Source organism: Trichechus manatus, unplaced genomic scaffold, assembly GCF_000243295.1.
Source record: "Trichechus manatus latirostris isolate Lorelei unplaced genomic scaffold, TriManLat1.0 scaffold00059, whole genome shotgun sequence".
NCBI lineage: Eukaryota > Metazoa > Chordata > Mammalia > Sirenia > Trichechidae > Trichechus > Trichechus manatus.
In genome coordinates this window covers 9,937,958-9,961,438 of record NW_004443995.1, presented here as the reverse complement: position 1 = coordinate 9,961,438, position 23,481 = coordinate 9,937,958, and the positions used below count along the sequence as shown (strand labels likewise).

At 39.5% G+C, this 23,481-nt stretch overlaps 1 protein-coding gene across 1 annotated transcript in view; it reads left to right on the top strand.

The window, feature by feature from the left end:
• Nucleotides 1–23,481, top strand: part of ARHGAP10 (Rho GTPase activating protein 10) — a 389,415-nt gene that overhangs the window by 149,036 nt on the left and 216,898 nt on the right. Inside the window, exons 8-10 of the mRNA XM_004378836.2 lie at nt 5,354–5,483; nt 8,950–9,056; nt 12,231–12,325. Coding sequence (XP_004378893.1) covers nt 5,354–5,483; nt 8,950–9,056; nt 12,231–12,325 — 332 coding nt within the window. The remainder of the gene's footprint in view (nt 1–5,353; nt 5,484–8,949; nt 9,057–12,230; nt 12,326–23,481) is intronic.

The window sequence follows — 23,481 nt, the reverse complement described above, 5'->3', positions numbered from 1 at the left end:
ATAGGACAGAGTAGAACTGCCCCATAGGGTTTCCAAGGAGCAGCTGGTGGATTTGAACTGCTGACCTTTTTGGTTAGTAGCCGAACTCTTAACCATTGTGCCACCAGGGCTCTAACAGGCACCAAGCAAGTCTAAACCCCAGCAGATCAATTTACATTAGCTCTCAAGGCTTTCTCTGAGACCATCTGGGCAATGGCTCTGCCCTTCATACTCTCCTCTGGATTCTGGGTAGAGGCCCCTCGACTTTGAGCTTCAGCCTTGCCTTCCAGGCCCACTGGAATGGCAACTCTGCTCCCTCAGCTTTGGGCGACCCCATTCTCCTAGTCCATCTAAGTGGTGACCCCCATCCCCTCAGTACCTGCCCCTTGCCCAGGCTCCATTCTTCTGCCTCTTGGGCATGGCAGCCGCACCCCCTCAGGTTTGGCCAGTGGCCCCATCCCCCTGGAGCTTGTGAAAGGTAATCCCACGCTCCACAACTGAGTTGGTGAAGATCTGACTCTTTTACACCTAGGAGGCTGTGACTCCACCCTTTGAAACTGATGCATCCCTGCTTCCTGTGCTCCTTCCAGTGATTCTGCTGATCTCTGAGCTGCTCCAGGGATGATCCTTTTATTTTATTTTATTTTTGAGGACAACAGATGTAGCTCATTTGGCCTGTTTCCTACCTGTAGAATTCCAAGAAGCAGACAGTGTTCTCTCATTCTTTCTGTGTCCCCTTTGGTCTTAAACTCATGGGTTTTCTGCTGTGGTAGCTGGTTAGATCCATCGTCACAGGCTTAATCTCTTTAACAAAAGATTGTGTAGCCATGTCCTTGGTGAAAATTCTAGGACATGTGTCTTTAGTGTGTACAACAGAATTTTTCAAATCTTTAAATTTTGTTTTCATTTTGTACCATTCATTTTTAAGTCCATCTCTTTCTTCTCTCATTTTACTATAAGCAACAAGGATAAACCACTTGACCCCGTTAAGATCTTGCTTATAAATTTCCTCAGCTAAATATCTAAGTTCATCATTTATAAGTTCTACTTCCACCAACAATTTGAACATAATTCAGACAAGTTCTTTGCTGCTGCATAAAAAGCATCGCCCTTCTTCTATTGCCCAATCACACGTTCATCATTTTCTTTTAAAGCGTCACCAGAAGCACATTTAACATCTACATTTCTAGCAACATTCTGTTACTGGTGCCATGTGTATTCTCTAAGACGTAGAAACTTCCTGTATAGCTCTCCCTACTTCCTTCTGAGCCCTCATCAGAATCTTCTTTGACGTCCATAATTCTGTCAACAGTCTCTCAAGGCAGTCTAGGCTTTTACTATTAAAACACCTGTTGCTGTCTGGTCGATTCCGACTCATAGCGACCCTATAGGACAGAGTAGAACTACCCATAGGGTTTCCAAGGAGTGGCTGGTGGATTTTAACTGCCCACCTTTTGGTTAGCAGCCCAGCTCTTAACCACTGCACCACCAGGGCTCTGGCTTTTAATATTAGGCCCCTTAAAACTTCCAGCCTCTACCAATTATCCGATTCCAAAACCGCTTCCACATTGTAGCATCGTTGGTATTTGTTAAAGCAGCACCCCATACCCGGTACCAAATTCTGTCTTAGTTATCTAAGCCAAAAAAACCCCCACCAAACCCGTTGCTGTCGAGTTGATTCTGACTCATAGTGACCCTATAGGACAGAGTAGAACTACCTCATAGGGTTTCCAAGGAGCAACTGGTGAATTTGAACTGCTGACCTTTTGGTTGGCAGCTGAGCTCTTAATCACTGCACCACCAGGGCTTCTCTTAGTTATCTAGTGCTGCTATAATAGAAATACCACAAGTGGGTGGCTTTAACATTCAGAAATGTATTTTCTCACAGTTTAGGAGGCTAGAAGTCTGAATTCAGAGTGCCAGCTCTAGGGGAAGGCTTTCTCCCACTTTTGGATCTGGAAGAAGTCTCTTTGAGCTTCACCTAGGTGATCTTCATGTGGCCTGGCGTGTTTCTTCCCCATCTTTGCTTACTTGCTTGCTTGTTTAATCTCTTTTGTATCTCAAAAGAGATTGACTGTATCCTACAGTAGTCCTGCCTTATTAACATATCAAACAACCCATTCACAAATGGGGTTATAACCACAGGCAGATGTTAGAGTTTACAACATAAATTTTTAGGGGGTACAATTAAATCCATAATACTCTCTAATTCATAATTTACTGAACATGTTACATTTAAAAAAATAGCTAAGCCTTCCTTTCCTGTCTTCCCTTCCCTTTGTGGTACAGAGACAGTGGCATCTGAGGAAATGAGGCAGTGAGGGGCAGGGGGCACTACATGGAAGCACCTGCAGCGGAGAAATTGAGGTGGTAGTGATGGGGCACAGGTATTAGGAGATTGGTTACATTGAGCAGATACATTAAGTGAGCAAAATAAGTCAATATAGTGAGGATAATGGAGCCATGTTGCTCCCTGTCTGAGAAGAAATTTACACATTTTGAAAAGAGTAGGCTAGAAATAACCCTGACGTGTTGTATTGCATTTGGATTTATCGATATAAACTCGTGTGTTTTCAAATATATAGATATGTATAGAAGTAGTGATATATGTATATGTATGTATAAATATATATGTGCCTTGAAAGAAAGGCCTGGTGATCTACTTCTGAAAGATCACAACCATTGAAAACCTTATGGAGTGCAGTTCTCTGCACACTTGGGGTTATCATGAGTCAGAGTTGACTCAGTGGCAGCTGGGCTTTTTTTTTTGGTATGCATATATACACATATTTTCTAATTCTGCTAAAGAAGACCTAGTAACAATGATATCCCTTAGCTATGAACACACTGTGCCCAGATCTTGCTTTCTAAATACTAAAAGGAACCAGGGGCTCTTTTGGGGAAATGGGCTGGGATAGGAGAAGTGTCAGATGAACCTGAGACACTTCTTTTGGACCAGAAAGTAAGGAATTGCTCAAAGAATTATAGAGGCATATCGAAACACATAGGAGCCAGCTTGAAGGGGCTTCCAGGGCTCATGTCTAGGATTATTTGAACATAAATAATGAGAGTATTGGATGCAACCTGTTGGATTAAATGAGGGAGAGTGTGTGTGTGTGTATGTGTGAGAGAGAGAGACATAGTATTTATACATATATAGCACATATATATGGAGCTCTGGTGGCGAAGTGGTTAAGAACTCAGCTGCTAACCAAAAGGTCAGCAATTTGAATCCACCAGCTGCTCCTTGGAAACCCTGTGGGGAAGTTCCACCCTGTCCTGTAGGGTTACTATGAGTCAGAATGAACTCGATGGCAACGGGTTTGGTTTTTTGGTTAGCATATATATGGCATATACACAGAGAGAGAAAGAGGGAGAGAGAAAGAGGGTTAGGAGAGGAATCTCAGCAAAGTGACAGAAGAAGGTAATGAAATTAGAGTGTAATCAGTATAAAGATGGGTGCCTTAAGCACTGCAGACAGGAGAGATGGGAAGAGAGGGGACTGTCCATCAACAAATGAATTCTACTCTCTCTGCAGCCCTATAATTGCTTAAAGCACATTAACAGATTTTTTTGGTGTTTTACTCTCAGTTTGTGTTTAAAATAAGTCTCTGCAGATAAGTTTTCCACTTTACAGTCTACCTTTTTGAGACTAAAAAATGTACCATTCTACCATGTTTCTGCTCTTAGGATCCTTAGAACCCCTTTCATTATAGAGAGAAGAGAAGAGAAATTCCAATAATAATTTTTCATCTCAGCTCCTCCGCAATTTCACATCAGCAGTTTTTTGGTAGTAATACAATGATTTTTGAGTATGGGTGAAAGAAATGTCCAAAATCCTGGTGGTGCTGACTCTGCACAATTTCCTCAGTAATGTTGTCAAATCACCTTCCATGTACATTTTCATTATAGCTGTCTCACAGATGACAGGTAGATTAAGTCTCCTGGGTTCAGAAATGTGATTCGTGTCTTCTGGTATCGAAGGTATTATTTGTATTAGGTTGTTTTTTTCTTCTGAGAAGAAATGTCATTTTCAAGTGCAATTACCGTCGCCTGGAAAAACTGACAGTCATATTTATTAGTTTGCAAAGAAGAATTAAGTTTTTCACATTCCCAGTACTTAGCCACGTTGTTAGTATAATAGTAACAAGTTGAGTCAGATTGCCTATTGCACAGGGAAGACTTCCCAGACAGATACTTTATAATCTGATTTTTTAAATCTAAGATTTAATAATAGTGTGAGACCTGAAGGCAAGTATTCTTACATTGAATAATAGAATTATTCTTGATGTTAGAAAGCTTTAAAAGTAAATTGCCTGTAAATACACTGGGTTATACTCCTTATTAGCTGTTTTACCACTAATTTTTTTTCTTTGAACGAGAATCTCAGTATCTTTCCCTAGGAAAGAATGGAGTTGTGTTGAGAAATTTATAGAAAAAACTAAAACCTGTTGCTGTTGAGTCCATTCTGACTCATAGTGACCGTATGGTGTAACTGAACGCCTCCCGGGTTCCTGTCCTGTCCTATTAGCCGATCGAAATAAGACAGATGCCAATTGCAAGGGAAACAGAAAGTGGCAAATTTATCGTCTGCGCAGACAAAGAGCAACGCAGGGTCTAGCGACCTGAAGACCGCAAGCTCTTTGTTTGAGGGAGCTAGGAGCCTTTTATGTCTAAATGCTTCTGGGGTTCGGAATTGGTGCCCGGAACTCTCCGTCTTTGCCTGCCCTTGCCCATGTTTGGGCTTGGGATGCTAAGTCGCTCTCCACCTGATGTCCGCATTGTGGGACCTCTCGCTTCTTAAAAGGACTTGGGCTCAACTATGAGCTGGAAAATATCTTCCTTTTCAGTCATGACTGGGCCCGGGGTCAGGTTAAGGACACGGTCTCCTCTATCAGTGCATGCTCCAAGGTCTAGTTTGGGCCAGTTTAGTGGGCATAGCTACCACCTGCTGCAGCTTCCTGAAAAATGTTGCTCAAAGCAAGACGGGAAGTAAGGGGGAGGGGAGGGGTGTCAGTTGTGGGTTTCAATAGGACAGAGTAGAACTGCCCCATAGGATTTCCAAGAAATGGCTAGTGGATTCGTACTACTGACCTTTTGGTTAGCAGCCAGTCTTTAACCACTGCATAAATTTTGGAGTCCTGGTGGTGCTAGTGGGTAAGCATTCGGCTGCTAACCAAAAGGTTGACAGTTCTAATTCACTAGCCGCTCCTTGGAAACCCTATGGGGCAGTTCTACTCTGTCCCACAGGGTTGCTATGAGTCAGAATCGACTCAACAGCAACGGGTTTTATAGTTATCTAGAGATTTAAAAGTGTGAATAAAAAAACATGTGAGAACTTAAAAATTATATATATGTTTTTTATCCATTTCAGACGCGGAATCGTTTTGAAGGAACAAGATCAGAAGTGGAAGAGCTCATGAACAAAATCAGACAGAATCCCAAGGACCACAAGCGAGCAAGTCAGTTTACAGCAGAAGGCTACCTTTATGTACAGGAAAAAAGTAAGAGGCACTCAAACAGGGGCCGAATGATTGAAAAATCAAATTATTTTAAAACTCTGCTATTCTTATTATAATTACCATGACATTTTTGGAATAATGGTTCCGACCACTTTCTTTGCCCCTCCTCTCCTAGAAGGCTGGGGGCAATGGTGGTGCAGTGTAGAATTTTCACCTTCCTCTCATGCGGTGTGGTTCTGTTCCCGGCCCATGCACCTCATATGCAGCCACCACTCGTCTGTCAGTGAAGGCTTGTATGATGCTATGATGCCGAACAGGTTTCATCGGAGCTTCCAGACTAAGCTAGACTGGAAAGAAAGGCCTGGTGTTCTATTTCTGAAAATTAATCACTGAGCACCCTCTGAATCACTCCGGTCTGATCTGCAGCTGATTCTGGGGATGGTATAGGACCAGGCAATCTCTCATTGCACTGTGCACAGGTCACCATGAGTCGAGCAGCTAACAACCACCACCAGCAATCCTAGAAGGGGTATTTTGCACGTTTGGGGAAAACACACCGTTGCTTTAGAGAGCAGACGTGTGATTCGGAATGGCCACGAACACCCTGCTTTCTGCCACCACCATTAAACACCGCTTCACACTGTGCATCCAAGAAACTTGCTTGTAAGGGAAGCCAGAATTTGGTGTAAGGCTGAGAGACAGAGATGCAAGGGCATTGCTATCTGTTTTCAGAATGATTATCTTTTTCCTCCCTTCCCTTCACCCCTTATCACCAGCACACACACGCACACGCACACATGCACACATTCATACACACATTAACACTTTCCCCTACAACCGTACCTCTCCTTCATGTTAAGGACGAGAGAGGCATATTTCTCTTCTTCCTTCCACATCTTCCTTTCTTCCTTCTATCTTTTCATTTCACGTAGCTCTTTGTCATCTATATTAAAAATTTCAATCTGGGAGAGTGTAAGTTTCTGCTTAAATTATCAGGAAGATTCCAGATGGCTATAAAAAATATTCCTAGGTATCATCCTAACTTACTTCACAAGTTTTTAACATTGTTGCTGTCTTATGAATATGCAGTGCATAGGGTGTCTTTATATTTGAAGTTAAGGGACTTCAAAACTCAAGCTTTTAATAGTTTGGTCTTATTTTGACAATTAAACTCTTAAAGTTTAATTCTTTAGAACTTGAGTGCCAATTACTAGAAAGGAGGATAATGTGAAAATATCTTTATGTTTACTATTTTCCTTCTTCCTTACCCTTGACTGTAATTAGAATGCCTTATAATTTAATTTCATTTGTTAGCCTTATCTAATTTACAGGACTTTCCAACTGACTAATTTAGTATCTGTGCTTTGAATTAAAGTTAATTATTACATGTATTCAGCAGAATAGTTGTACTTTATCCATTTGCCCTTTCTAAATCTGGGATAGCATAATCTTCATTTTTCATGTAGAAATGACATGACATGGTGGAAATCTGCAATTTTCTGTTGGTGTATCTTCTTAATCTCAGTTCGTTTATTGGATTTGAAAGAAGTAAATTAAAATCCAGGGCATAGACGTGAGAATGATAGAATTCTTATTATTATATAGCCTTGTGAAAGTTACAGGAAAGTTTACTTTTTAGATTCGTAACTCTGACTTAACTTACGGTTTTTGAAAGGAATTGGGAATCCTTGGGTGGTGCTAACGATTAAGCACTTGGCTACTAACTGAAAGGTTGGTGGTTCGAATCCACCTAGAGGCCCCTTGGAGGAATGGCCTGGTGATCTACTCACAAAAGACCACAGCCACTGAAAATCCTGCGGAACACAGTTCTACTCTGACACACATGGGGTCACCATGAGTCAGAATGGACTCAGTGGCAACTGGTTTATTTCCTTTTTGTTTGGGTTGAAACTGGACTGGGAAAAACAACAAAAACAATAATGGTAAAATTCTTCTATCACTTATTATATGCCAGGCAGTGTGCTAAGCTCTTTATACAACTTGTCACATCTGATACGTAAAACAACTCTATGAAGTGTCAGGTATTATTACTATTATTCTATTTTACCAGTGAGGAAACTGAGGCATTGAGAGGTAAGTAATGTTCCCTAGATCATTCAACTACTAAATGCTAGAATTGTCAGCATGAGACTGGACTCTGTATCCTCTCCCTTGCAGCGCTTGGAGCTTGGACACGTGTCAGAGAGCTTCATTAACCCCTGTGCTCTGAGTCAGTTGAGGAGTGTCAGGTGGGGGTGAAGAGCGTGGGGCAGCCTGGTTGGTGGAAATCAAGAGATTTGGGGTCAGAGACTTTGATTTGCAGTTTGGTTTCATCAATTCTCAGACCTTTGGAATAGAAAGACAATAATATACCACCACCACCCCTTCTAGGTTTCTTTCTTTGTATTAAATGAAATATCTGTGAAATATTTTTGTGAACCTCGAGCACTGTACAAATGCTAGTTATTGATAATACATGCACCAGTCCAGCCTTTGGACTAATGATGATATTAGATGAAGTTTGTTGGGAACTAATTAGTAGTACCCTTTTCATTTTCCGCCTCCCCCCACAGCCCAGAAATATAATTAGGTTTTCCTGAAGCTAAATACATTCCTTTTAAATGAGTCCTTTTTTTTTTTTTTTAATTTCCCCTCCTGAATTTGCCCTCATTGATTTTTAGGTGTAGAATGTTTGTTAGAAATTATGGTGATAATAGATGCTGATTGCTTTTTTTAAAAAATGTCTTTATTTGGTAAAAAGTAAGTTGTCAGTCTCTGTTGTGCCAAACCTTTGTTTTGTTATGATGGGACTTTCACTGGTCTGTGAAATTCCAGATGACGGGAGCCCCTGACCTAAACCACTGTCCTTTAAGAGCTTTGATGGTAGTAATACTGTCTTAATGAGAGCTAAAAGGAGTTCTGAGAAAGTTCCAGTGCATATAGGGACAGCTTATTCCCATGTTGAGTCTTATCTTTTTTATTCTTCATACTTTATTAGTCAGGACAGCTGCTTCCCAGGGTCCTGTGTGGGGGAAAGCACTAGATGGGTTTCCAGGGTAGATGCTTTTTCTCAGCATTATGATGCTATGGTTCTGTCATTTTGAGAGGCCAGAATTGAGTCTGAAACCATCACATTTACTGAATAGAACTGCTGAAACCCTTGCAAAGTTTTAGTACCAAGAAAAAAATGAAAAATATAACTTAAAATTAAGAGATTTTCAAGTATGAGAATAACTGTCGGTTCTTCTAGCAAACTTCGAAAAATGTGTCTTTAAATCACTTCTATGTTGCTGAAAATGTCTTAAGCTCTTGTCTCAAATTATGTACGTGGTCCTTCTTATTTTCTCTAGTTTTTCCCTTTTATTAGAACTGACACTATTGCTGACTTGTTTTATTGCGCTCTGTTAGTTGCTGCTTATTGGGTTCTCTGTCTTTATTAATGTGTTTGGAGCCCTGTGTATCTGCTTATTTATGGGGAAACATATTAAGTTCTATTTTTTTGTTGAAGGGCCTGCTCCGTTTGGTTCCAGTTGGGTAAAACACTATTGCATGTATCGGAAAACAGCCAAGAGGCTCAACATGATCCCATTCGAGCACAGATCTGGGGGCAAACTTGTAAGTATTTTGCTTTACACTTTGTATTCGGTGTAAGAGGCAGTCAGTCCCTGAGGGTGTCATTTTAATGGCATATTCACTAAAGATAAATACGTTTATTTTGTTTTGAGGTTTAAATATTTGTTTTCTTTTGTTTATAAATAAAACAAGCCATAAAGCAAATTAATTTCTGTGTTTTGTGCAATTGTATACATTGGTTTTTACAGTCTGATTTTTTTTTTAAAAGAAGACAGTAGAATCCTTTTACATCATTGTTAGTGAAAGAAGATAACATCTCCAACAAGTGTCCCTGATTCAGTGAGATGGTGCCTGGCTCTGTCTGTATTTACACAGGGGATTTGACTTGCATACAAGTATCACGTACGGTCTGCAATATTATGAAGTAGAGTGATTTATATTGAGTTTTACCATTGCTCAGTTAGGCTTATAAGGTTCTCACTTAGGTATTCCCCATTAAGTTTATGCCTCCTCCCAAAGAAATAAACAGCAAAACAAAGCATGATAAATAGAAAGAAAAGAGCAACAAGACCACAGGAGTTGACAGTGTAGGAATGGTGGTCATTATATGTGTTTTCAATAGAAGCTGCAGCTCACAACAATAATCCACGATCAGGAGACAAAGCTGGTCCCACCAATATTGAACATAATTAGTCACACTTTTTTTTTTAGATGAAGGTTTACAGAATATACTAGCTTCTCATTAAATAGTTAGTACATATATTGTTTTATGATACTGGTTAACACCCCCATGACACGTCAGTACTCTCCCTTCTCTACCTTGGGTTCCCTATTACCAGCTTTCCTGTCCCCTCCTGCCTTCTAGTCCTTGCCCCTGGGCTCGTGTGCCACTTTAGTTTTGTTTTGTCCTATGGGTCTGTCTAATCTTTGGCTAAAAGGTGAGCCTCCGGAGGGACTTCATTACTGAGCTGAAAGGGTATCCAGGGACCATACTCTCTGGGTTTCTGTAGTCTCTGTCAGGCCAGTGAGTCTGGTCTTTTTTTGAGTTAGAATTTTGTTCTATGTTTTTCTCCAGTTCTGTCCAGGACCCTCTATTGTGATCCCTGTCAGAGCAGTCAGTGGTGGTAGCCAGGCACCATCTAGTTGTACTGACTCAGTCTAGTGGAGGCCGTGGTAGTTGTGGTCCATTAGTCCTTTGGATAGTCACACATTTTAAGAAAGCAGATTAATTCATTGCCTGCTGGATGGATGGGCATGATTTTGCTTACGTGAATGTAGGAGTAACTTAAGTTTACATCTGTTTATGTATATTTTGCTGAAATATACTAAAAAATATTTAAAGTAGCTTGTAATTAAAAAAATTACATAACAAGTTTAATGAAATAGACATGGAAAATCAGGACCATGGAGAAGAGGGAGAAAAGATGCGACTCCTGAAGGCTGATGACGTTAAGGCTGAACATCAAATTTGGTTCCAGATTTTCTGTCAAAACTAATTCAAGGACTAAGTCTGCTTAGTGATATCTTTCTATTTTAGCTGCTAAATAATAACTACATTTTATAATATAATGATTATGATGTTTTGAATATTTGTATACAGTCATGCATTGCTTAATGTCCACATATGTTCTGTGAAATGGGTCATTCTGTGATTTGGACATTCTGTGAACACCATATTATGGATAAAGGTCCTTTCAGGCATTTGCTTCCAGAATAAGGAGGTTTCATCCATATTAAAAATTTGTTGGGGTAGATACAGTCCCTCTACAATCAGTTTATCTAAGGTTTCAACAAATTCTTCTGCTGCCTTCACATGAGTACTCACAGGCTCACCACTCACTTTCACATTATGCAGTGAGAAATGTTGTTTGAAGCACTTGAACCACCCAGAGCTAGCACTAAATGCAGTATCATAGTCTAACCCTGCTTTTTCTTTAAGCATCTTGAAGAAGCTTTGTACCTTAGCAGTGATCGTCAGCACGCTGAGAGGGATTTGCTTTTGTGTTTGGTCCTCAATCCACATTATTAGCAACTTCTTCATATCTGTTATAGGTTTCTCTCACATTTTCGTTAGCCTTGTAGCTTTCAGTGGAGCTAATCCTTTAACAACTTGGAGAATTTTTTGTTTTTGAGGATCATTGTGATTGTCCAGTGCAGCATGCCTAAATTCACTATGTCCCGTTCTCTGATCAGGATTTCTGAACTCTATTATAACCTTATGGGACCACGGACACAGTATATGTGGTCGGAAGTTGCCCAAACAGACATTTTGTGGCACATGACTGTATTTGAATGGTTAACATTATTCAGTGATCCTCACATTCTACAAAATATTAAAATATTCTAGACATGTGTGCTCAGAATTCTTACAGTTGTTCTTTACTAAGGATCTATATTCCTGCATTGCTTCTATCTCCTGGTTTTTACCTTGTTTTAATGCTCTTGGAGAGTGTGGTTTAGTGAGGTAAAATGTTATCATATTAAAAAAATTAAACATAATAAATTCAGGGTGACTTATGTAGGGAACAGAGAAACTGCCCAGACTGGGTGGTTCTATCTTTAGATTATCACACTATCTGATTAGGCCCTATAGTGTCCTCTTAGGTTGATCCATATGAAATTGTAATTTTTATAGGTCAAAAGTGGTTACATATTTACTGCTTCATATGGTATATACCGTCATTTAAAATAAAAACAAAGTATTTGTTGTTTTTAAAAAAGTGTGATAAGAGATTAACAAATATTCTAGCATCTGAATACTGTATTGTTAATCCATCATTCAAAATTAGCATTTATGAAGTCTGGTTCAATATTATCATCATCCAGGCAAGAGCTAGGAAATCTTAAGGAAAAGAGAATGACAAAAATGATTAAAATTTAAGATTATAAACAGTGGTTGAAAGAAACTCATATGAAATAGAATAAGATAAAAAGAAGGGACTAAAAATCCTGAATCTTGTCCCCCTCCCCAATATTAACCAAAAAAAACCCCAAACCCACTGCTGTTGAATCAATTCTGGTTAATAGCGACCCTGTAGGACAGAGTAGAACTGCCCCATAGGGTTTCCAAGGAGTGCCTGGTGGATTTGAACTGCTGACCTTTTGGTTAGCTGCCTAGCTCTTAACTACTGTGCCATCAGGGTTTCCTCCCCAATATTAGGTGTGTATATATTTATGCTGTAGTTTTTGAGAATGTTTAAAAATGATTATTTGCAGGGGGATGGAGACATCGTCTTTTTGAAGGAATGTACCAAAAGGCATACTGACTCCATTGACAGAAGATTTTGTTTTGATGTAGAAGTTGCTGACCGGTAAGTTACTGAAATTACTGGACTTGATGGAAGAGCAGTTAAAAAAAAAAAAAGTTTTTAAATACAAGTTAATGGCAACTTAGATTTTCATGGCCAGGAAGAATGTTATCTTGTTCCATTTTCAGGCTATATATTCATTAAAGCAATTTAGTCTTGGGCACATGTTGAGCTGTGGAGTGACATCTAATCCTAGCTGAAGTTTGGAGTCATTCTAAGTAGTGTTAACTAGTATTAAAAAATGACCTTTTTTAAGTCATCCAAGCCTAATTTGTGACACTAGAAGATTATAATGAGTGAGAGTGAGGAAGTGGGTGACATTGTTAAAAAGGATGGTGGTAGCTATTCAGACAGAACAATAATCATTTTTTTGCATGTGATTTTTAGTGGATATGCTCTGTATGTGATGGAGGTCTTAGGTAAACTGTTTATTCAAAGACTAGTTATTTGTATGTGTGTAACTTTTAGTTATTTAGTTATATAAAAGAATCTTCTCCAGAGACGAAGTAAAAGACAAAAAAAAAAAGCTAAGTCTGTCAATATTATGACTTGTTTGGCATTTGTTTCTGTGTCCTCCAGTAGCACTGAGGAAAATCGTGGTTCTCATAGAGTACTTCCTTTTTAATTGCTGACCATACAGTGATGCCTGGCCAGCTCTGGTTTTGGCAAGAATGTTTTTTAGATAAGGCTCTTGTATATTTGTATAATAAAAGTTTACAGTATAAGATTTAAAAAAAAAAATTCAGTTCAGGTCAGAACTCACAAGTACAAAAATAATGAATGCTTCCTCTTTTCTTAGCTGAGTCTGTGGCAGGTAGTACAGAGAGAGATGACCTGTGTTTCACTTTCCAGTACATGAATTGAAGACTGGGTACATAAAAATGTACCCTTACTCACCATGATAATTTGGTGCTACAATGAAAAGGACAGGTAGTTTATTATTAGCATTTTTCCTAGATTGGAAAAAAAAATTAAATCAAGAGACTTTCAGTGTAAAAAAGGTTAAAATTCAAGCCAGTCAGGAGGACTGGTTCAGAACCTTTAAGATGAAATTAAGTTAATATAATAAAACTTGAGGATACATATGTGTGCATTTATTGAGTCCTTTCTAAGTGTCAGACAGTGTTCTAAATTCTTCTGCATTTTATTCCATTTAATCCTCACCGTAGCCCTATCAGGAAGATATTATCCTTCCCATTTTATGATGAGAAACTGAGGCACAGAGTACATAAGAGATTCTCCCAAGGTCATATAGCTAGCAAGTGAAAGAACTAAAATTTGAACTCATGCATCCTGCCTCAAGATCCCAAGCTTTCAACCACTATGCTATAAGCTTGAGCTTATTAGTGTGTGATTAAGATGCTTCCTAAACAATTAAATAGGTGAGTCAGCAAGCTTATCTACTAGAAAATGTTTGAATGAGGTGAATCTGATTTGTTTTGGAACAGGGTAGTTCAAATACTTCCATGTATTGTTGTAATGCAGTTCTTGTTGTTTTCCCTAAGCCTGTATTTTCTGTGAGACCTTGATCTTGTTGAATTAGGATTGTAACTGCCCCCTCCCCCCCAAAAAAAAAAACAAAAACAAAAACATAAAGAGTGATGAGGGATTGCTCTTGGGCTATTTCGTGTATAAAGGTTAACACATTATAAGGAGACACTCAGAGATGGGAAGACTTTCAAGCTGATCTACTCTAGTGGTTTTCAAACTGATTTACAGGAGACCCTCTTTTCAAATACAATTTTACATGAATACATATATAAAACAGAAAAAAAAAAAAAAAAAAGAAGAAGTGGTAGAGCATGGGGCCTGGATTCCTACCCTTTTGTCTTAGGCTAGGTTCTCTAGAGGAGCAAAACCAGTGAAATGTATATATAAAAATATGTATACAGAGATTTAATTCAAGGAAATGGCTGACATAGTTGAGAAGGCTGGCAAGTCCCAAAATCCATGGGTCAGGCATCATGCTGGAAGCTTCTCTTGACTCACATGGTTGCAAAGGCTGATAAACCCCAGATCAGCAGTCCAGATAGCAGTCTGCTGGCTCATGGGGCTAAGGGATCTGGAGAATCCCCAAATCTGCAGATCAGGTGGCAGGCTGCTGGCTCATGTCCCAAGAAACAGAGGTCAGATGATGATATTGGATACAGGATCTAGAGTGAGAGTGAGTCTTGCTGGAATATCCATTTATATACCAGAGGTAGGCCACACATCCAAGGAAACTCCATTTCAGTTGATCAGCTGCTTATAGCAGATCTCTTCATGGAGCTGATTACATAATATCAGATCTCATCATGGACGTGCTTACATAGTATCAGATCTCATTGCATTATGGAGGAGCAATCAGTCCAATGTCTGCAAAACCACTGAGAATCATAGCCTAGCCAAGTTGACACAACATTAACCATCACAGTGCCATTTACTAAGGATGGCAAACAAAGGAGAAATAAGAATGGAGGAAAATGATGAATTCCATTTTGGTCATGTTGATTTAGATTGCTATAGGTCATTCAAGGGAGAAACCCAGTAGTTAGGAAATTGGGAGTAGCACTTGGTTGCTGCAGGCAGTATTTGAGTTGGTATTCACCTTCTGCCTTCTGAAACTCTCTCATTCTTTGGCTTCCGTGACAGTGAACTGTACCGGTTCTCCTCAAATCTCTTGGCCTTCTCCATTTTCAGCTGTTACTTCTAAAATTTTAGTTTTACGTACACAGAGATGTCAATATGTAAAAGATGACAACATTAAAACAAAAAGGAAGGACTAAATAATGTAGTCATAGAACTTCCATATGGAGAGGAAGTCAAGGCGATATCAAGAAATAAAAGATTGGTTTCAACTTAGAAAAATAGAGGGGAATATTAAGGTAACCACAAAGGAAACTAACAATCCGACACATCAAAATAAAAAACAAGAAAAACATAATGACTCAGCAAATACAAAATCAACAACAATGAAAAAGATGAACCTTGAAAACACTATTGCTAAGTCAAAGAAGCCATTTATAAAAGATCAGATATTGTATGATTCCATTTATATGTAACGCCCAGGGTAGATAAATCTATAGACAGAAAGTAGGTAAGTGATTGCCTACAGCTGGGTGTTTAGAGGGAAATGGGAAGTGATTGCTAATGGGTCCAGGGGTTTCTTCATGAGGTGACGAAATGTTCTAAAATTGATTTTGGTGATGGTTGCACAACTCTGTGAATATATTAAAAACCATTGACTTGTACACTTTAAATGAGTGAATTTTATGGAATGTGAATTATATAAGCTGCAGACAAAGAAATACTTATACCATTTCTAAAATAAGGCTCTTAAAATGACTATAAGCGTTCACTTTTTCATGCCAGCCACAGTTCAAATACCAGGAGCTGTGAAATGATTGTGTCACTCATTTTAGCTTGGAGGCATAGTTATTGCGTATAGCTGTTTTCTCAAGCTGTAGGCTGTCAGGAGCTGCAGGTTTCTTCCCTGAAGGGTGAAATCCCCACCCCCACCCCCGCACCAACAATGTTGTTACATAACGTGCGTTTAGCTTCATTGGCATGCTTGCTACATGCCACAGTGTGCTGTGACCCCCACACGTTTGCTTGATAAATAATTACCGTTCAGTGACATTCCCGCACATCACATTCAGGCACGGCTTAAAAAAAAAACGCTTTCCATTTTGCTCTCATTAATCTGACATTTAAAATATTATCTTTGGTGGATTTTGCCTAGTTCCTAGTACGCCACTCTTGAAAGAATGGCAGGATGCTTCTTACCATTACGGTTCACCCATTTATATTTTCATGATGATGATGGGAGGATGAAATCATCTGTGTGTCTGAAGCATTATACACTTTGGAGTGTTTTTACACCAATGATTGTATTTAATATCTATGTGCACCGTACTGTAGCTTGTCAGTCTAAAGGAGAGAGTTAAGAACAGATTGCTTCCAGAAGTCCATGCAGCTGGGCTGAATAATGATAAGAATGTTTATATGGCACACTAACTGTAGTAATATTCGTAAGTATTTTATCGTGCCTCTCACCGAGGCACCTAAAAGAGTTGTTTGGCCGTAGGCTTTCAAGAGTAACCCAGAAATAAAAAGACCTGACCTTAAAAGAACTCATAGACTAGGAGGGCTTAAAAACAAATAACAGTTCAGAGACAGGTCTAAGATGTGCTGTGGGAGCTGAGAAGTATTAGAGAGAGGGGCTGGCTGAGGGAGGAATATTTTAATTGAATCTTGCTGATTGGGTAAGAGTTTGGAAGCTCAGGGGAAGGGAGGCTCAAGGCAAAAGCAGTCACAGGAAGTCTTGAGAATACGTTTTGAGATAATCCTTTAAATCAGTGGTTCTCAAATGTGAACAATTCTCCATTTTGTTGCTGGGGTTGGGGAGGGGAGGTTTGGAAATCTCCGGAGATATTTTTAATTTTTGATTGTTATAACTGGGCGGGGGTGCGGGGAGAGGAGGCATATAGTGGGTAGAGGCCATCGATTTGCTAAACATCCTACAGTGCTCAGGACAGTCTCTAGGACAAAGAATTATCCAGTTCAAAAAGTTAATAGTTGTTGCTATTGAGAAACCCTTCGTTAAAGCATTTGGTAAGGCAAAGACTCTTAACAAATGTTTGTGGAATTAAATGGATTTGTACTGTTTTCTTTTGCATGAATGTATTTATGAGGTCATATTCCAATTAAAAAAGTGTAATGGTAGCTTAATTTGGTTATAGTGCAGGAGATGAAGTAAAGCCAGAATGTCATCAAGGGCTGTCTCTGGCTTTATCCTGTCAGTGATGCTGAGCCATTTGAGCATTCTACTAAGATTCTAGTGTAGACAGAAAAGGAAAGGAAGTTATTTTTTAAAGAATTTAAGTGGAATTTGTAGAACATGGAACCGGTAGAGTTAGAAATGGCATTTGTGTGTGTGAGTGTGTATGTGTATAAGCTTCTGTGTTTTTCATAGAGTGTAAGATTTCTCCCTAAAGATGATATTGTTGGTAGTGGTACATTGAAAGCCATGTTTCATATTGGTTTTGATATTTAAATGAAAATCTGAAGTGACATTGATATGAATTTATTCCAAAGATGCATTTAAAGGGCATTGGACTGTGAGTCATAGAAAAACTTTTAGCCTTTGTGAGTAAAACAGGAAAGAACAATTGTGCACAAGGGTTTTTGTAGACATATGTTTTCATTTCTCTGGGATAAATACCTTGAAGTGGAATTGCTGGGTCTCATGGTATATATATGTTTGACTTTTTAGGAAAATGACAGTTTTCCAAAGTATTTTTACATTCCCACCAGCAACGTATGAGAGTTCCAGTTGCTCTCCCTTCTTATCAGGCTTTGATGGTGTTAATCTTTCTTATTTTAGACAATCTAGTGATTGTGTAGTATTATCTCATTGTAGTTTTAATTTGCATTTCCCTCATGACTAATGATGTTGAGTGCTTTTTCATGTGCTTATTGACCATTTGTATTTCTTATGTTTTGAAGTGTTTATTCAAATCTTTTGCTCATTCTAAAAATTGTGTTGGTTTTTGTTTCTCTGGAAGGTTTGTCTCAGTTCTCCTGCCCTGTCCTCGGTATTCAGCGTGCCCTGCATGTCTGTGCCTTAGGGCTCATATCTCAGATCTCCTGGCCTACACCAGCCACAGGAAACCTCTGTGTCTTACTCAGAAGAGGGCATGGAGTGCCTGGAGGTTTCGTCTCAGTTCTCTTGGACAAACTCCTCAGGGATGGTCTTCTTTAGCAGTGTTGCCCTGCTCTCAGACTCTCTTGTGTTCGCTTGCTCAAGTCCCATGGAAAAGAGTTGGAGAGTGGGTGCAGACTCTCTCTGTGTCTGGGGCTTCTTGGAATTCTAATGTTACTGAATTGTAGAAGGTGGATCCTTGCCAGTTATCTGGACGCTGGTCTTTGAGAAAGAGAAAGTAACTTCATTGCAATGAGCAGAGCAAGGAGCCAGGAGGAAGTTCCTCAGATCTGGCTCCCTGAGCTATGGAGAAGCAGGGCTTATGTGTGATTTGAGCAGCAAGACAGAGGCTGCGCAGGCGTACTGGGGAAGGAAAATTCTAAAAGGTGGCCGGGACAGGAGATGACGTGATTCTCGTTGGACCTCTCGGTTTGGAATAGGGTCAGAGTGATGATTTTCCTTCTGATTCATTCCACCTGTTGCTGTGTCCGCTGTTGAAGTCAATTAGTGATCACAGCTGGCCCTTCTGTGCATGTGAGGCGGGCCCAATCTGGCTTGGGCTAGTTTAAGGACTAATGGAAGTTTACTGGTATTCGTAGGGTCAGGTTACACTAAGCCACCGCACCAACCTACACTCTTCCTTTAACATTTTGTTAAAATTATCCTGTTTTCTGGATACAAGGAAGAGATTAGTCCGAAGGACTAATTGTCCACAGCTACCAAGGCCTCCATCGGACTGAGTCCGGTACAGCCAGATGGTGCCCGGCTACCACCACTGACTGCTCTGACCAGGATCACAACAGAGGGTTCTGGACAGAGCTGGAGAAGGTTGTAGAACATAATTCTATCTCACAAAAAAAAGACCAGACTTACTGGCCTGAAGGAGACTGGAGAAACCCCTAGAGTATGGCCCCCAGACACCTTTTTAGCTCAGTGGTGAAGTTATCTCCGAGGTTCACTGTTCAGCCTGGGAGTGGACAGCCCCGTAAAACCAAATGAGACTAACGAGGTACAGGAGTGCAGTGACAAGGGCCAGAAGGCAGAAGGGGACAAGGAAGCTGGTGATAGGGAACCCAAGGTTGAGTAAGGATATTGTTGATGTGTTGTGAGATTGTTAACCATTGTCATAGGGCAACATTTGTAGTAACTGTTAAATGAGAAACTATTTTGTTCTGTAAGCCTTCATCTTAAGTGAGAATAACTGCACAATTGGAAGAGCGTAGTCAATGTCACTGAACTGTGCATGTAGAAATTTTTAAATTGGTGTATCTTTGGCTATGTGTATTTTCACCAAAAAAAAAAAAAAAAGGTTGAGAAGTTAGAGGGTTAACATGTTGTGGGGTTGTTAACCAATGTCATAAACAATATGTGTACTACTGTTTCATGAGAAGGTATTTGTTCTGTAAACCTTCGCCTGAAGTACAATAAAAAAAAAAATTATCCTGTTTTCTTCATTTTTGTTGGCTTCCTCTTTGTCCTGCTGCTCTGCCAAGGATGAAGGAGGGTTGTGTGTATTTCTTCTCTTCAAGGAAGCTTGTTACTTTCTGGATTTTAGTTCATTAGGTGTTCGCATCTTCAGTTCTCATACAGCTTTTTTCTTTTTTTTGAACTGTGTTCTCATTGTTAGGGTGGGAATGATGGTCTCTTGCACCTTTCTACATCCTTAACAGCAGTGACCGTCCTCTAACGATTAATTTTTAAGTTCACTTTTATTGGAACAGATAATCCCACTTCTTCTGACTGTAACATTGCTTGTTTGCTCTATTTGAAACAAACATATTTTTGGTGGACTGAATACAGAACTTATTATAAAAGCTTCACACTTAGTGAGATTGTAAGATCAGATAACATTTTTATCATCTCTGAACAAAATGTAATTCATAGATTTGTACTTCATATATTTTTCCAGCAACCCTTATGAGAAAATGAGTATGATTGCTATATCTGTATAACATTTTTAAATCTTTAGTTTGACTTTGGCGTGTTCTCCTTCTCATAATAGTCCAGGACTTACAACGTGCTGGTTTGGTGTTTTTTTTTTTTTCATTTTCAACATTCCTCTTAGGTGAGTTTTAGGATATTCCTGATTGTTACCATCATAAGTTTTGGTAGCTACTTCTTAGATGTTTCACTTAACAACTCCTCAGTTTACAATAATGTCTCATCAGACTAGCCTTACAAAATGTTTCTCTTCATTTTTGTCTTTTTATATATTTTCTTAATTATATGATTAGTGATCTATGATGGGGATCTAAGCATGGGGAAGACACGTTTTCCTTGTATTTCCGTATATTCTTTATATATGCTCAGTAATCTATCTGATAGATCACTGATCCAAGAATGTATGGAAATATGAGGAATATGTGTCTTCCCTTGCTTTGACAGAACTATAAAAACTATAGTTGAAAGAGAATTAGTAAAGGGTAAAATGTAGAATACAGAAAATAGCTCCCCGGACTGTTTGCTTCTCAGTGCCTGATGCATAAAAGTACACTTTTTTTTTTTTAAATGAATGAATGAAAGGTAGAAATGAAATGTAGATGAGATGCTGATTTAAGAACAAGACTTTAACATAAGAGTTCCTTTCTACAGATTTTACTTCCTAATATTATGCTTTACAGATAATAATTGTGGTCCTAAGTAAAGAAATACTGTCCTGGAAAGTCTATTTTCCACCTGGCCCATTTTTTCTTTATGATGTTTATACTGTTACCTTTATATTCAGTAAGAATCACGTTTTATTCACTGTGGGTGGTGAATTATTCACAGCTTAGCCCTGTATCTGGCACATAGTAGGCACTCGGATGTTAGTTTGGCTGAAATTAATTGTTAGATGTGTAATAGAATGACTGTCCTTGGCTGAACCAATGTAATGAATTGTAGCAACATTGGCTCCAAGAACCAGACATATCAGAATTTTCTCCATTCTAATTCTAGCTGCAGTGGACTTGCTAGTGTTGTTACCTTAGCTTCTCCATGAAATGAATGAGATATAATTGCTATTTCTTTCTTTATGTAAATGTGACTGATCCAGCACATACTTGTAAACCTTTCTGTGCTTGGCTATCCTCATATTCGCTCTGCTCTCCTATATATCCATTAAATTTTATTAATAATACATGTCTTTTTTACCCCCAAACTACAGAATGTTTACAGTTTCATTTAACAATGGCGTGCTATTAATACTGTACTTTGAAATGTGTCCAGTATTTCCTAAAACCTTATTTTTGCGTAATGATTTTCTAGCAATTGATTATCACAAAAGAAACTTGAGAAATGTAAAATGATTAAAACATGTTTTAGTGCACTGGGTTGTATTTTTCTTACACTAATGTTTTACAGGCAGGGGCTCAGTAAATAGAGGATACATGTAATGAGGCATCTTTGTGATAGGATGGGAACCCAGTCTTACATAATACTAGTGACTGATTCCTTTCAAGTAATGTGTTAAAAGTATGAAGTTTTCTGAAGACTATGTAGTGTGATGAATTACTTCTCCGAAGTAGAATTGTTTTCAGTTACTATATTATTATTTGTTATAATGCAAACAGAAATGGAATTCTTTCCTTGTGGATAATGTATTTCTACTTAATCTCTATCATTGAACAGGCTTGTTCTTTGCTCTGTTCCACCAAAGGCTAAAGGTGGCTCAAATTTGAGTCATTGTGCCCTGCCTTACTTGGAGGCAAGGCATTAGTAATTCTTTCATTCTTATACTACACTGAATTTTTATCCCCATGTAATATGGTGGTTTCATCTGAGATCTGGCAATTGCTATTTTCCCTCCTTTGGTGTCTGTAGTTCTAGTTTATAACTCTTCAACTCCTTTAGCATTCAGCACTTATTTATTGTGTCCCTCGTTGCAAGAATCACTCATTCTTCTTCCTACCCATCATCTTTATTTGCTGCTCCACCTGTAACTTGGTTAAATCTACCTGTAGTAAATATTATTTCCCCTCACATATGAACATCAATGGAAAACCGTAGGAGAAAGCAAAAGAGACTAGAGGGTACAAGGAATTTCTTCAGGGTCAATTTCTTGAGTACCTTTTAAAGTCCTTATTTCCTATAATTGTTTTTGACTTTCACTGAATCCCTTTACTAGTTACAATTCTGTATTGTAATTGATTTGTCTTCTATTCTTTACTCTTGGAGCAACAGCTGTCTTACTCATTATTTTGTTGCCCATAGCATGTTAGGAGCACATCTTGAATATTTCTCAAGTCCATTCATTTTTCTGTCTTCATTTTTACTGTGCTGTCTCATCCTCCCAGTCTTTTAACATCTCTTTGCATCCAGCTCTTGCCTATCTTCAATTCATTCTTCACCCAGAAACCAGAGTACTCGTGTACATTGCTAATCTGATCATGTTATTCCCCTACTGCCTTCAGTGGTACTGAGGATGAACCAAATCCTTAGGATGCCTGTCAGAATTTGGTACCGAGAGAGTGGGGTACTGCTCTAACAGATACCTAAAATGTGGAAGTGGTTTTAAAACTGTGAATGGATAGATGTGCGGCAGTGACAGAGAAGCAGCAGCAGCAAAGAACCAACAGCAGCAGAACCAGGAGACCGGTGAAAGACAGCGCTGGAGCCAACCCACAGAGCGAGAGAGCTGAATGCCTGTGAGCAGGAGGCTTCCTGGCGGAGTGGGGTGCTTCCGGGCACTTATCGGTGGAGCTAGGATTGCTGACCCATGGATCAAGGGAGCTGAGTGCCTGCGTGCAGGAGGCTTCCTGGCGGAGTGGGGTGCTTCCGGGTACTTATCGGTGGAGCTAGGATTGCCAACCCATGGATCAAAGGAGCTGAGTGCCTGTGTGCAGGAGGCTTCCTGGCGGAGTGGGGTGCCTCTGGGCACTTACTGGTGGAGCTACTGAGCTTTGGAACACTTGCCCCAGCAGGGCAGATGCAGGCATGAGGCCCGAGGGCCAAGAGACCATAGGAAGCAGAAGCTGAAGAGACAAGAGCTGCTTCAGTCTCAAAAGGTATGGCCATGACCTCAGGGATTTCAAAGGGTGGAGCCATAGCCTCTGGTGTTTCTAAGGGTGGAGTTGTCACTCCGATGGAGTAAGAGAATGAGCGCCTAAAGCCAAGGGAGCAGAGTTGCTGTTCCATTGGGCCTGGAAGGCGGAGCTGAAGCCCAGGGCCAAGGGGCCTCCACTCAAAATCCAGAGACTGTGGCCAATACCTACAGTCTGGAGGGCAGGGCTATTGTGTAAATTGTCTCAGAGAACAGAGGATTATTTTCAAAGCCTTGAGGGCTAATGTAATGTGTTCTGCTGACTTACTTGGTGCCTGTTATCCCTTCTTTTCCTCCAGTTTCTCCCACGTGTAATGGAAATGTCTAGCTTGTGCCTGTTCTGCCATTGTACCTTTGGAAGCAGATAGCTTGTATTCTAGATTTCACAGATGAAGAGGAATTTTTGGATTTTGGACTTGGAGTTAAGACTTTTGCTGTGATATGACGGGGTGAATA